At 30.2% G+C, this 14477-nt stretch overlaps 1 protein-coding gene across 5 annotated transcripts; it reads left to right on the top strand.

Annotated features, from left to right (window-relative positions):
* The first annotated feature begins 534 nt into the window (after positions 1–534).
* Positions 535–7142, top strand: CLC-C (chloride channel C). Of its 5 annotated transcripts, none has more exons than XM_028068374.2 (9): positions 535–737; positions 886–923; positions 1112–1337; positions 1440–1640; positions 2367–2544; positions 3668–3930; positions 4341–4610; positions 5121–6249; positions 6688–7142. In XM_028068374.2, exons 3-9 carry the CDS (start codon positions 1120–1122, stop codon positions 6835–6837), a joined length of 2409 nt encoding a protein of 802 aa, XP_027924175.1. In that variant the 5' UTR covers positions 535–737; positions 886–923; positions 1112–1119; the 3' UTR covers positions 6838–7142. The 5 variants fall into 5 exon arrangements, with proteins under 5 accessions (XP_027924175.1, XP_027924173.1, XP_027924172.1 ...); XM_028068372.2 differs by having other exon boundaries at positions 535–741; XM_028068371.2 differs by lacking the exon at positions 886–923 and having other exon boundaries at positions 536–737.
* Positions 7143–14477: the final 7335 nt, after the last annotated feature.

Raw genomic sequence — 14477 nt, 5'->3', positions numbered from 1 at the left:
AAAACGTGTTGTCTTACCTGAACATGTTAATGCTGTCACCAGCATTATCTTTTGTTTTAAAAAAATAAGGTACTTCATGATTGCTGACAACACTGACAGAAAAGTCAAATATACATTTAAAACATATAATAGAAAAATAGACAAGTGTTATATTTTTTGGGGTCAAAGGAATTACTGAAGAGCATCGAAGAAGATGTTAGTTCAACAAAATTAAAGATCATAAAATACTTGTACTCTTAATTATTAGACTTTGATAGGTAATATTTTGCATATTATGAAAATAAATACTCCAGCTGTCCATGTTTTCTGTTTTGAAAATGATAGTTAAAAGTAAAAATCGTTAGTAAAAACATTATAATAAATTAGTGAGAAAAAGACAAAAATAAGTTGATCAGATATTTTATAATCATTTACTACTTGTACATGTGTTATAATTTGGTAAGAACACAATTTTAACATTTTCTCACAAATGAATAATACTGTGTTTTGATTTTGCTGTTTCTGTGGTTGTTTTTTTTTTTCCTGCATCGATTGATTAAAAGGAGAAAAAAGTCTTTGTTGTCCTAACCATAATACGTTGCAATGAATTATTGAGTGTCTTGTCTGGATATTCCTGCCAAGCTTATGCAATCATTTTGGTTTTCCAAAGGGATGCTCTGATAACGAACTTTTTCTTGAGGTGATCTCCAGAATTGGAACACTCCTGAGAAAAAGGAAGATCATTGATTGCTGTGAAAGTAGGTAAATTCTGTTACTTCTTTAAGTGCTCAATTCAATGAACTCTGCTACTTCTATCAGAGCTTTCTCTATCCAGCTCAAGCTTCTTCTTTTTTGTTTTCTGGTTAATTGTCATAATGTGTTTGCATTTGGGTTGGGCATATACAGGATTTGGTTCATCTGGGTTGAGGAGCCATTAGTTTGTGGTGAGAGAATTTTCCCATGACCCCTTTTTGTGGAAAGAGTCAATTTTTCAAGGCTAGTGCTTTCAGCTGTAAAATGTTGAAAACTGGGGTTGGATTTGCAATAATGTAGAGCACACACACCACAAGTTTTGCAGGTTCTGAGTAATAATTATACATCTGCTATAAATTAAGTTCCTTTTGTGACACAGCTGGGAAGATGAATAAAGAAGATGATGTGAACCGTGGTGATTATGAGCATGACATAGAAATTGAAGGTCTGTTGGATGGGTATGAGGAAAATAGAAGGTACTGGTCTGGGTTATCTGACAGAAGCATGTCTCATACAAAGCCACTTCTTGTGAAGAGGACCAACACCACCTCACAGATCGCTATAGTTGGTTCCAACCTAAGCCCTATTGAAAGCCTTGACTATGAGTAAGCAACCTCCGTTTCTTTATATTATGAACATTTCAGGACTTTTTAGTAGTTGCTGAAGGAATTAGCAGAGATGGTAGAATCCTTATTCTTCAATTTCAGGATTTTTTATAATGATATATTGAAGCATGACTGGAGGTCCAGACAGAAGCATCAGCAGATCCAATATACTGTGCTTAAGTGGGGATTTGCTCTTCTTATTGGATTAGGCACTGGATTGGTTGGCTTCTTTAACAGTTTTGCAGTGGAGAACATATCTGGTTTCAAGCTGCTTCTCACCACCACTCTCATGACTAAAAACAGGTGAGCTTGTTCCTAGCTTAGCTCCAACCAGATGTGTTGCTTATTGATTCTGTGTGAGAATGCTAATTGTGTCTTTCCTAAGTTACTTTTGCATGAAAGATAAGTTTGTAAATTTTTTCATCTTCTTTATTTTTGTTCAATATCAAATTTCTCACTCAGACTTGAATTCCTATCACATATAACTTCACAAGCAATACTTCTGTAATGCTTTTCGTGTCTCTTTCCATTTTTCTAAAGAGTGAAGCACAGAAAATGTTTTATTCCTAAGTACAGAAAAGCCTTTGCTCAAAATTATTGGTTTATAGACCATGTGCCATGTGCTTACCGACTTAAATGGATATATTGTATAGTATGCTTCTAGAAATAAGTAATAAATTTGTGACTACTCTTTTTCCCTTATACTCCCCTTTCGTTTTGTCTTTTTTGATATTGTAAGCTTGTTGAGTTTTCCATCATGATTCACCAAATAAATGAACAAACCCTTGAAGAAACTATTTTAGGGCCTTGGTTCAAAGTATTTGCTATCATTTATCACAGATCCTATTAGGAATTTAACCTGAGGTAAAAGTTCTACATTGAATAAAATTGTATAAGATGAACAATATATAAGTAGAAGGACTTTTAACAATGTTTCTCCTCAGGAAACTCCACAAATCCTTGTTAAGTAATTATGGTTGGCGGGCATTACCGTTCATGTATTCTCACAGATTAGAAGTTCCAGTGCAGATATCTTGAGGCATTTTTAGCATATGCTGGTGTGAATATATGTTTAGCAGCCGCAGCTGCTGCACTTTGTGCTTTCATTGCTCCAGCAGCGGCAGGCTCTGGCATTCCAGAGGTAAAAGCATATCTCAATGGCGTGGATGCTCACTATATATTGGCTCCCAGCACCCTTTTGGTAAAAGTAAGTAATACTACAACAATAATAGAACCAAGTCTACCTCTGGTCTGATTCTTTTGACTTAGCAAGCATGAGCACACATATAAAGTTTGAGTACCTTGAACAAATGAAAATTACACAGCATCAGCTTTCTATTTTAGAAGAAAGAATTTTTGTGAAGAGTTAGTATTGTCTTTTGAGTAAGCCTTTTACTATATTCCTTTCTCTTTCAAAGGGTTCAATCCAGGCGATATTACCAAGGTTATGTTAATACAATTTCTTAATTATTCAAGATAGGCTATTGTATGCATACTATTTATTGTGACGTGTATTTCTTTTACTGATTTTTCTACCCTTTCTCTCTTGTGTGTTTCTGTAAAATAATATGGAGAAGATAGACGTAGCTATGTTAAATGTTAAGAGATAAAATAAAACCTATTCCAGTGTGTACACTTAAACTTTGGGGTGAATTTGTTTCTTGACATGAAATATACTTCAATGGCTAAGCAATAAAAAAACTTATCCTCATTCTAGGGTGATAGTGAATAAGAATAGAATAAACTATGACAAATTGCCCATCAAATTCAAAAGATAATTCTTTGTTGTACAGATATAAGTTATTTTATTTGGGCTAGTTGACTCGCAATGGGTAATAAATTTCACATAATCATATATGTTGAAAGTGTTGTTAAGATTTCTTTAGAGGATACAATCCCAACAACAAAATATTCCTGCCTAGAGGTGTAGTATGGATGAAATGTGCCGCCAAGGACTCTGATACTACTAATGGATCCGATATCACTCATGAATCTTTTGAAGGAATTTGTTAGGAAAGATTACATAAATATGAGATAAGCTCAATTTACATAAAGGATTGACAACACTTTCACTCAAGATCTTAAGTCAATAAATTTATGGGTCTTCTTTTTTATATAATATTTAACATTCTCTTTTTTATCTAATGCGAGACTTAGACTCACTTAAATTTCCAACAACCAACATATTCATTGACGATCTTAACTTTTCTTGATTCGTTCCTAATGTATCAAGTGTTTTGATTTTCCTTTTTAGTGCTAAGTACAAATTGAAATCTTTTACTTGGTGGATACTAAATTTCTGTATGAAACCTATGGAAAAACTGTGACAGATATTTGGTTCCATCCTTGGAGTTTCTGCTGGATTTGTGGTGGGCAAAGAGGGACCTATGGTACATACAGGTGCTTGCATAGCTTCTTTATTGGGACAGGGTGGATCTCGCAAGTATCACTTGACTTGCAGTTGGCTTAGATTTTTCAAAAACGACCGAGACCGGCGAGACATGATTACTTGTGGTGCAGCTGCTGGTGTTGCTGCTGCCTTTCGTGCACCAGTAGGTGGTGTCCTCTTTGCCCTTGAAGAGGCAGCTTCATGGTATATATTTCTTCTCAAAAATTTCTCTCTTCTAACTTCATGGTATCTTTAGATTGCAAATTTGTAATTCTAGTTGAAAGAAAATCTCTACAATCTCAAACTATTAATAACAAACAAATATTATCTTCTAATATATGCAGTATAAGATGTTATTTGAAAAGCACAAATATTATATTACCAAGATTTTAATCCTGGAAATGTATATTAAGATTTTTGTTTCTTTCCCTTGGACAAACAAAGATGATGCCTGCATAATATATCTTCTACTTTATGTTTTAAGTGCTTGATTGTTCTCTGCATAAAGGTTATACACCTTCTATTTAAAATATTTTTGAAAGAAACTCTGCTTCATCTAAAGTATTGCCATTATAGAAAACTGAACATTTTTTTTCCATGGGGCACAACTTCAGGTGGCGGAGTGCACTTCTTTGGAGGACGTTCTTCACAACTGCAGTAGTTGCTGTTGTTTTAAGAGTTGCAATTCAGTTTTGTGCCACAGGAAAATGTGGGCTATTTGGTGCAGGTGGTTTGATATTGTATGATGTTGGTTCAGCCAATATAACATATAGTGCTAGCGATATATTTGCAGTACTACTTTTGGGAGCCGTTGGTGGAATTCTCGGAAGCATATATAATTACCTTGTGGATAAGGTTGTTCGAACATATAGCATCATCAATGAGTATGTCTCACATTCAAAGTTAAAAAGTTCTTAAGTCATCTACTTGCTGCATCATACCTATAAAGTGAGAGAAAAAAAGGGTGCATCTAGCCTTGATTAATAGAGTAGTACCTTTAGCCACTTAAATTAAGGATAGGTTCATCCTTACTTTCTCACTTTCACTCAGCTCCCTGCTTCACAAGAGCCTAATCAAACTAGTACCGGTAGTATAATATAATGTAGGGTTAACTATGTTGGACAAATGACATTGGATGCGGTCCATAGGTTCCCCTCCTGTCAACATCTTAAAAGGTCAACGTGATTCGTTTTTTTCATGCCAAGAGACAGTTAAAACTATTAGGCAAAAAAAAAATTACATTCATGCATTTTGAGTATGGACACCTAACAACACCAAAATTTGAGATGGAGACGAAAATCAAAATCACGTTATAGTTTAAGGATCATAAACATGGTTAACCCTGTAATGTATTAACAATGTAACTAATAACCCCTTTCTTTGTGTTTTGGCAGAAAAGGTCCAGCTTTCAAAATCTCTCTTGTTGTGACAATTGCTCTTCTGACATCATGTTGCTTTTATTTCTTGCCATGGGTTGCACACTGCATTCCCTGTCCTTCTAGTTCAACATTGGCCTGTCCCTCTGTTGATGAGTCCGGAGAATATCAAAACTTTCAGTGCCCTCCAGGATACTACAATGATCTTGCTTCCCTCTTTCTGAACACCAATGATGATGCTATTCGCAATCTACTCAGCCCCAAGATAACCAAAGAGTTTCATATTTCCAGTTTGTTTATCTACTTTGCTACTATTTACTGTCTTGGGATAATCACTTATGGTATTGCCATTCCATCCGGGCTCTTCATTCCTGTGATACTTGCGGGTGCTACCTACGGCCGTCTTGTTAGCCGGATCTTTGAACCGATCACCGGACTTGACAGAGGACTCTTTGCCCTACTTGGAGCTGCTTCCTTCCTTGGTGGCACTATGAGAATGACAGTTTCTATTTGTGTCATATTGCTTGAGCTCACTAATGACCTCTTGTTACTTCCACTAGTGATGTTGGTCTTATTAGTCTCAAAAACTGTGGCTGACAGCTTCAACAAGGGTGTCTATGATCTAATACTTCAGATCAAAGGACTTCCTTATTTGGAGGCTCATGCAGAACCTTACATGAAGAATTTAGTGGCACGTGATGTTGTTTCAGGTCCATTGATTACCTTTTCTGGCATTGAAAAGGTGGGCATTATATGGCATGCTTTGAATGCTACAGGGCACAATGGATTTCCTGTCATTGATGAACCACCTTTAACAGAGGCACCAGAATTATGTGGGGTTGTACTGAGGTCTCATTTACTGGTTATGCTGAAGGAGAAGATTTTCTCAAATGATAAGGATTTCATAAATCAAAGTAGCTTCCAAAGAATTTCTACTTTAGATTTTGGAAAAGCAGGATCAGGAAAGGGTATCAAACTAGAGGATATTGATATTGATGAGGAAGAGATGGATATGTATGTTGATCTCCATCCCATAACTAATGCATCTCCTTACACTGTTGTTGAGACAATGCCACTTGCCAAAGCTGCTATTATTTTCCGCCAACATGGACTCAGGCACATGTGTGTTGTTCCCAAGAGCCAAGGGGTATGTATAGTGCTTTTTCTCTCATCAAAGATTGTTATAGTTTATCCAGTGACTCAAGAGTTTAGAAGACTTAAAACAAATTTAAAAAATAAAACCTCTTCATCGGAATCTGTCATCACATGTAAACATAACAGTTTTTCATCTCTGTGTTTACTTGAAGATTCTAAACTGAATAAACCATCAATTTTTTTCCTTGAATTAAGACCTTCTCTCATAAACAGTTCCTAAAGTAATGAAAGTAGTATATAAGTAATTCATGAAGCATTGAATATTGATCACTTTAGTTTAGTCCATAAGCTGAGGTTTTTAATTGGACATTACAACTTAGTTTAATGAATAAGTACTTAGTTAAGCTGTTTTTGTCAAACACATTTTTAACATTACAACTTCTTTTGCTTCACTGATGAAAAATATGCTGACAAACTCTACATGTTGCAGAGACCTCCAGTTGTTGGGATTCTAACACGCCATGATTTTATGCCAGAGCATGTTTTGGGACTTTACCCTCACATCAAGTCTCGCAAACAGCATTTAGGGATATCAGTGAAAAATATTATTTCTTCAGTATTGGAGTGCTGCATTCATTAGTTGATCAAAGTTTTCACATACAGTGAAGTGCAATAATGATTCACAAAAAACATTTGAAGCAGATATGCTACTTGAGATGTGGCTGCTGCATAGTTTTGGTGCTTGATTTAGCAAATGTGTCTATATATTAATTCTTCATCTCTGTTTCATGAAGTGAGCTTGACACTTGCATATAAAGATATACTATGAAACAGAGTTGCAGAATACAGTGGACAGTGATCTCTTGTACATGTTGCTTGGGTTGGATTCTTTTGATAAAGTTATTTGTATGATATTGTTAATGTTAAAATTATATTTGTCTCTAACATCTTAACACTTTTAACATTTTATATAATATATAAACTTAAAACTGATTAATGTATATTTTTTTCATATAGAAATTTAATTAATGATCTCAATAAGTAAAATAGTTTTAGTTCTTATTTTAAAAGTTAACAGTTATGTGATTTTAAAAAATAATAATGCTTCTAACATTTCCTTATCTTTAAATTTGGATATTATCTCCAATAATTTCAAAAACACAAAAATTTATAGATGTTAAGAAAGCTAATTTTTCCAGTGAAAAAAAAAATTAATTACGACTAAGTAAACTTGTGACATCCCTCCTATTTAATAATATTTTGTGTTTACATGAAATATAATAAAATAATAAACATATTTAATAATTCTAACAAGTAAACTAGTCTTTAGTGTTTTATTTTAGTAATTAAAATTGAGTTTTAGTTTTCTAAAGCTTTTCTTATTGTTTTTTTGTTCTTCGAAAATTTACTTAGGTCCGGGGATCAGCCAAATAACTTGTGCGTATATAGTGGACCTATGCGTACAAGTTATTGGGCCTATGTATGTAAACTTGGGGCTTCTTTTGCACTTCACGTTTTTCTTCCTACACCCCCAATGTTTTCAATCTCTCTCATTTTACCCTTCAAGAAAGTTTTGCACCTAAATGACTATTCTGATTTGATAACCCCAGATCCGGAAGTATATATCAAATTACTAAATCCAAAAAATTTGGCAACCGGAACATGAAATCCGGATAACAAATTTCAAGAAACGTGGTCACCGGAATTATCAATGAGGATTTTTCTGGATCCGGAAAACAATAATCGGAAAGAAGATTTTTGGTATCTTCCATCTACTAACAGGAACACAAAGTCTATCGAAGGAGGATCTGAAGCGTAGGAGTTGTTTGGCAATGTCTCACTTTGTGTAAAAAATGATTACACCAAGAACTTCATTTGAATTGTTACACGCTTCATTCTCATAATTTCATCTTGCATTAGCACAAGTTGACCAATGCTCCTTGCCAAAAAAATTAATTCACTTTAAAATTTGCATCGTTTACATTTTCATAATTTCATATTGCATCAACATCCTTCATTAATGCTCTTTGTCACTGCATACTTAATTCACGCTAATCATGTGTCGTCTTTGCACCAACTCATGTCATGCAGTCCGACCCAACAATTCTTACACGTCACGCATCCAAAAGAGAGGAAGGGAAAGGTCGTGTGTTTGATATCTCCTACTAACAATTTGGAGAAATAAGGTTAATTTGGTAGGGCTTAAGGAGGGTGGGAGAATTGTGGATTCAACTCTCCCCACTAACAACTAATAATTGTCGATAAAAAAAAAAATTTGCACCAAAAGAACGTTAAACTGGATTAAATGTGTTAGGGTCATTATCTTATTAGTCAACGTATTAAAATGATCTAATTAATTAAATCTATAGTTAAGATGCCAAAGTGCACGTCATGATATATTAAATGTATAGATGCTAACAATATTCTAATTTGATGAAGGGACCAAATTAGAAACATTGAAATTAAGTAACCGGCAAAAGTTACATAAAGGGTTATGGTCCTTTCTATGAGCATGTTACATAATTATTCATGTTCATTTCTCTCCCTCAGTATCACTCATAAGAAGAAAAAAAAAAAACTCTAGGTGCTTTACAGTTGGAACAACAAGCAAGCCTGTCAACCCAACTGAATAAACGTAAGTCAGGATTTATATTTGAACATGCCTATCCACAATAATATGGCCCGTCCAGTTCGCCAACTCACCGGGTCACACGTAAGGTGGGACGAACAAACTTGCTAATCCATTACACATTCAATAAAGCAAGCAAATGTAGGTTTGTATGTGTTCTTGCCTTTTTTGAAATAATAACAAAGTCAAAGTGCAAAGAATTGCGTTACCAGAAAACGAACGTTACGAGACTATGAAGTTAAATTCCTCTAACGCATATCTTTTTCTCATAGTCAAAATCTCGTTCCACCACATCTTCTTTTATGACGAAGCAAAATAGTGAAGCAACGACACCAACATGTTGGTAGTATGATTTTTGTTGATTTTTCTTACATTTGACATTATCAATTCCTATCTTTGCGTGTAATTTGACCCATTTTGACACCCTATTTAATTAAATATGCATCAATAGTACACCTTAAATACATAAGCAAACCATATAAAACTATAATATTTAAAACGAAATCAATTTAATTAAAAAATTAAAAAATAAACTAAAAGATTACAAACAAATCTTTTATAATTATCTTTTCATTTTATTCTTATATTTTATTTAAATAAACTCATAATTTAAAGGTCGAAATCCAAGCCAAACTAAATAAAATAACATATATATGTTTCTTTCGCAGTTAAAATTGATCATCGATAAAAAAAAAATGTAAGATGTGATTAAATTAGTTAATCGTGATATTTGGACAAATCCTAATTAACTTTAACTAGAATTGTATAATCCTATAATTAACATAGATAATGATGTTTTATATAAAATTAAATACATAATTAGTTTAAAAGGATTACAGTAAATAAAATAACAAAATAGTTGATACATATAAATTTATATATTATAAAATTAGATGCTTTAAATTTTACAATATTTTAAAACTATTAATGGGTAATTAAATAGTATTTCTATATATAATTTATAATTCTATGTCTTTTAAACTGTTTAATAATTTGACTGTTGAGAAATTTTCTAAGGTAGATGATCACCTCAATGAATTCTTGAAGATACAACCTCAACTTCATAAAATTATCACCTTTTTTTTTTTTTACTGCGAGATAACCATAATAAGAGTTTGAACATTTTAAATTTGGTTTTATTTATTTTTGTATAAATGTGTACACACATATTAACTAGTTTTAATAATTTTTTATTTCACATAAGATATAATAAACCAATAAATACATTTAACAAATTGAGCTTTAACTTAGAATTTTAATAATTAAAATTTATGAATATTTAAAAATGCAAAACTAGTTTTTACTATAAGATTTCTTTTTAACATATCACTACAGAAACAGCATTAAGTATAAAACAAGATTAGCTATTTTAGCTTTAGATTGATTCAAATAAAATAGTACAATATATCGGATTAAATGTTTCTTAAATGTTAACAAATAGAAAATTAATTGAATGAAAATAATTAAATTACTTTATAACCTGGTTAAATGATTAAATTTTATAGATATTCCTTAAATGCGTTTATTAAATAACATTAAAAAGATAAATTAAAAATTTTCACAATTATTTTTACATATTTTTGTGTGATATTTTACTCTATGCAATCAAATAATAAAAGTAATTTATTTATTTAAATTAAGTTAAAAAGTTAATTTAATAAAATATTTATTTTTATATTAAAGACCTTTAAATATAAGATGACAAAGTGGATTAGGTTCTATTGTCGGTTCGTCAATCCAATTGATTAAAGGTAAGTCTGGACATCTTTTGAACTCGTCATCCCATAAAAATTTGGCTCGCTCAGCCCGTCAACTCACCGGGCCATACATAAGGTGGGATGGGCCAACTTGTTGGTCCATTACAAATTCAATAAAAAAATGAAAGTTAGATCTTCCTTTATACTTACTTCTCTGAAAGAGTGTGAAAGCTGAGAGTGTAAATGTTTGTCCTGCCAGAACTGCAAGACTGTAAACTTTAATCTCTCTCCTCCATCTTCCTTTTATAATCCAAATTTTATCTCATCCCATATTCTTTTAGGAGGAAGAAAAATAGTGGAGGAAGAACACCAACAAATTCATATTTTAATTTATGTTGATTTTCCTTACATTTTGATATTGTCGTTTCCTCTCTTTACACATAGTTTAATTAATTTTGACATACCAAGTAAGTGTACATTAATGATATCTTTGAATAAAAAAACAAACTAAATAAAACTATAAATATTTTTAAGTAAACCAATTTAATTCAAAAAAAATAATTAATTAAAATTTTACAAATACAATCTTTCATAATTATGCTTTTTATTTTATTCTTAGATTTATCATAAATAGATTAATAATTTAAAGTTGAAATTAAAGCCTAATTAAATAAAATAACATTATATATATAAATATATATATATATATATATATATATATATATATATATATATATATATATATATATATATATATATATATTCTCGGTTGAAATTGATTATCGATAAAAAAAATGTAAGATATGTTTAAATTAGTTAGTCATTATTCAAAATATTTGGACAAATCATAATTAGTTTTAACAAGTAATTATATAATCATGTAATTAACGTAGATAATAATATTTTATATAAAATTGAATACATAATTATATTAAAATGATTACAGTAAATAAAATAACAAAAAAGTTGATACATGATTTTAAATGTTATAAAATTAGATGCTTTAAATTTTCTAATATTTAAAAACTATTAATGGGTAATTAAAATAATAGTTTTATATATAAATTATAATTCTATGTCTTTTTTACTTTTTACTAGTTTGAATGTCAGATAAATTTCTAGCGTAGATGATCACCACCATGAATCCTTGAAGATATAACCTCAACTTCATAAAATTATCACCTTTTTTTTTTGTTCACTGCGCGTGAATCATGAAGAGTTTGAAAATTTTAAATTTGGTTTTATTTATTTTTGTATATATGTACACACATATTAACTAGTTTTAATAATACTTTTTATTTCACAAACAAATATAATATACAAATAAATACATCTAACAAATTAGTCTTGAACTTATAATTTTAATAATTACAAATTATGAATCTTAAGAAAAATGCAAAACCAGTTTTTACTATCACTACAGTACGATTTCTTTTTCAACTATCACTACAGTAACAAGGTTAAATATAAAACAAGATTAGTTGTATTATCTTGCATTAATTTCAAAAGAAATAAATAGTAGAGTTCGTTTGATGAAATGTTTTTTAAGTGTTAACAAATCGAAAATTAATTGAATTAAAATAATTAGCTACATTATAACCTGGTTTAGTTATTAAACTTCGTAGATAGTGTTTAAATGTGTTTATTAAATAATTAAAATTTATTACATTTTACATAATATTTGTGTGATGTTTTATTAGTCAAATAATAAAATTAATTTATCTATTTATTTTATTTAAACTAAGTTAAGAAGTTAATTTAATGAAATATTTATTTTTATATTAAAGACCTTTAAATATATGTAAATACATGGATGACAAAGTGAGTTGGGTCCTACGGGTTAGTCCATCAATCCAACTGATTTATGGTAAGTTTGGATATCTTTAGAACTTGTCAGTTCACAAAATTCTGGTCCGCTTAGCCTGTCAACTCGTTGGACCACACACATAAGGTGAGACGGACCAACTTGCTGGCCCATTACATATGCAATAAAGCAATGAAAGTTAGGTCTTATTGTGTACTTTCCTTTTCTGGGATAGTGTGAAAGCTGGGAGTGTAAAGGTTTGCGCAACCAGAACTGGCCTGTTACATATTCATTAAGCAAGGTGGGACGGGCTAACTTGTTGGCCCATTACATATGCAATAAAGCAAAGAAAGTTGGGTCTTCTTGTGTACTTTCCTTTTCTGAGATAGTGTGAAAGCTGAGAGTATAAAGGTAAAGGTTTGCGCAGCCAGAACTGGCCTGTTACATATGCAATAAAGTAAGGTGGGACGGGCTAACTTGCTGACCTATTACATATGCAATAAAGCAAGGAAAGTTAGGTATTCTTATGTACTTTCCTTTTCTGAGATAGTGTGAAAGTTGAGAATATAAAGGTTTGCACAGCCAAAGCTGGGAGACTATGAACTTGAATCCCTCCCACTCATCTTCTTCTCTCAATTCAAATCTCATCTCATCTAATATCATATTCTTTTAGGACAGAGCAAAAGAGTGGAGCAGCAACACCAACAAATTTATATTATGATTTTTTTGTTGATTTTCCTTACATTTAATATTGTCAATTCCTATTTGCATATAATTTAACCCATTTTAACACCTTATTTAAATAAATATACATTAATGATACTCCTTAAATACAAAAACAAATTAAATAAAAGTATAAATATTTAAAACTAAACCATTTTAATTCAAAAATAAAAAAATAATAATTACAATAGTCCAGATACAATCTTTAATAATTATACTTTTTATTTTATTCTTAAATTTGGTTTAAATATATTCATAATTTAAAGTCGAAATAAAAGTCTAACTAAATAAAATATCATAATATATATATATATATATATATATATATATATATATATATATATATATATATATATTATATTTCTTTTCTCAGTTGAAATTGATTATCGATAAAAAAAAATGTATAATATGATTAAAATAGTTAGTCATGATTCAAAATATTTGGACAAATAATAATTAGTTTTAACATGGAATTATATAATCCTATAGTTAACGTAGATAATGGTATTTTATATGAAATTGAATACATAATTATATTAGAATGATAAGAGTAAATAAAAGAAAAAGTTGATACATGATTTTAAATATTATAAAATTAGATGCTTTAAATTTTCTAATATTTAAAAACAATTATGGGGTAATTAAAATATTAGTTTTATATAATTTATAATTCCATGTCTACTTTTTACTAGTTTGAGTGTCAGATAAATTTCTAGGCTAGATGATCACCGATGAATCCTTGAAGGTACAATCTCAATTTCAACATTTTAAATTTGCTTTTTTGTTTTTGTATATATGTACACACATATTAACTAGCTTTAATAATATTTTCATTTCACATAAAATATAGTATACCGATAAATACATTTAAAAAATTAGTCTTTAACTTATAATTTTAATAATTACAACTTATGAATCTTAAAAAAAATGCAAAACTAGTTTTTACTAGTACGATTTATTTTTCAACTATCACTACAGTAACAATGTTAAATATAAAACAATATTAGTTATCTTATATTGAATTAATTTCAAAAGAATAAAATAGTGGAGGACGTTGGATGAAATGTTTCTTAAGTGTTAACAAATCAAAAATAAATTGAATTAAAATAATTAAAGTTGCATTATAACCGGGTTTAGTGATTAAACTTTATAAATAGTGTTTAAATGTATTTATTAAATAACATTAAAAAATAATTAAAATTTATCACAAGTGTTTTTACATATTTTTTGTGCGATGTTTTATTATCTGCATTCAAATAATAAAAGTAATTTATCTATTTATTTTACTTAAACTAAGTTAAGAAATTAATTTAATGAAATATTTATTTTTATATTAAAGATCTTTAAATTTATATAAATATATGAATGATAAAATGGGTTGGGTCTTACGGATTAGTCTGTCAACCCAACTGATTTATAGTAAATAT

This window comes from Vigna unguiculata, chromosome 4 (genome assembly GCF_037176805.1).
Source record: "Vigna unguiculata cultivar grain cowpea cultivar isolate G323 ecotype 2 chromosome 4, ASM3717680v1, whole genome shotgun sequence".
NCBI lineage: Eukaryota > Viridiplantae > Streptophyta > Magnoliopsida > Fabales > Fabaceae > Vigna > Vigna unguiculata.
The sequence above is the reverse complement of the archived record's forward strand: the minus strand, read 5'-3'. Positions and strand labels throughout refer to the sequence as shown.

Coding starts and splice junctions, on each gene's coding strand:
- CLC-C (XM_028068374.2), top strand. CDS start 1,120: ATGAATAAAGAAGATGATGTGAACCGTGGTGATTATGAGCATGACATA. Junction 4,611..5,120: donor ACATATAGCATCATCAATGA/GTATGTCTCACA, acceptor GTGTTTTGGCAG/AAAAGGTCCAGCTTTCAAAA. Junction 6,250..6,687: donor TTGTTCCCAAGAGCCAAGGG/GTATGTATAGTG, acceptor TACATGTTGCAG/AGACCTCCAGTTGTTGGGAT.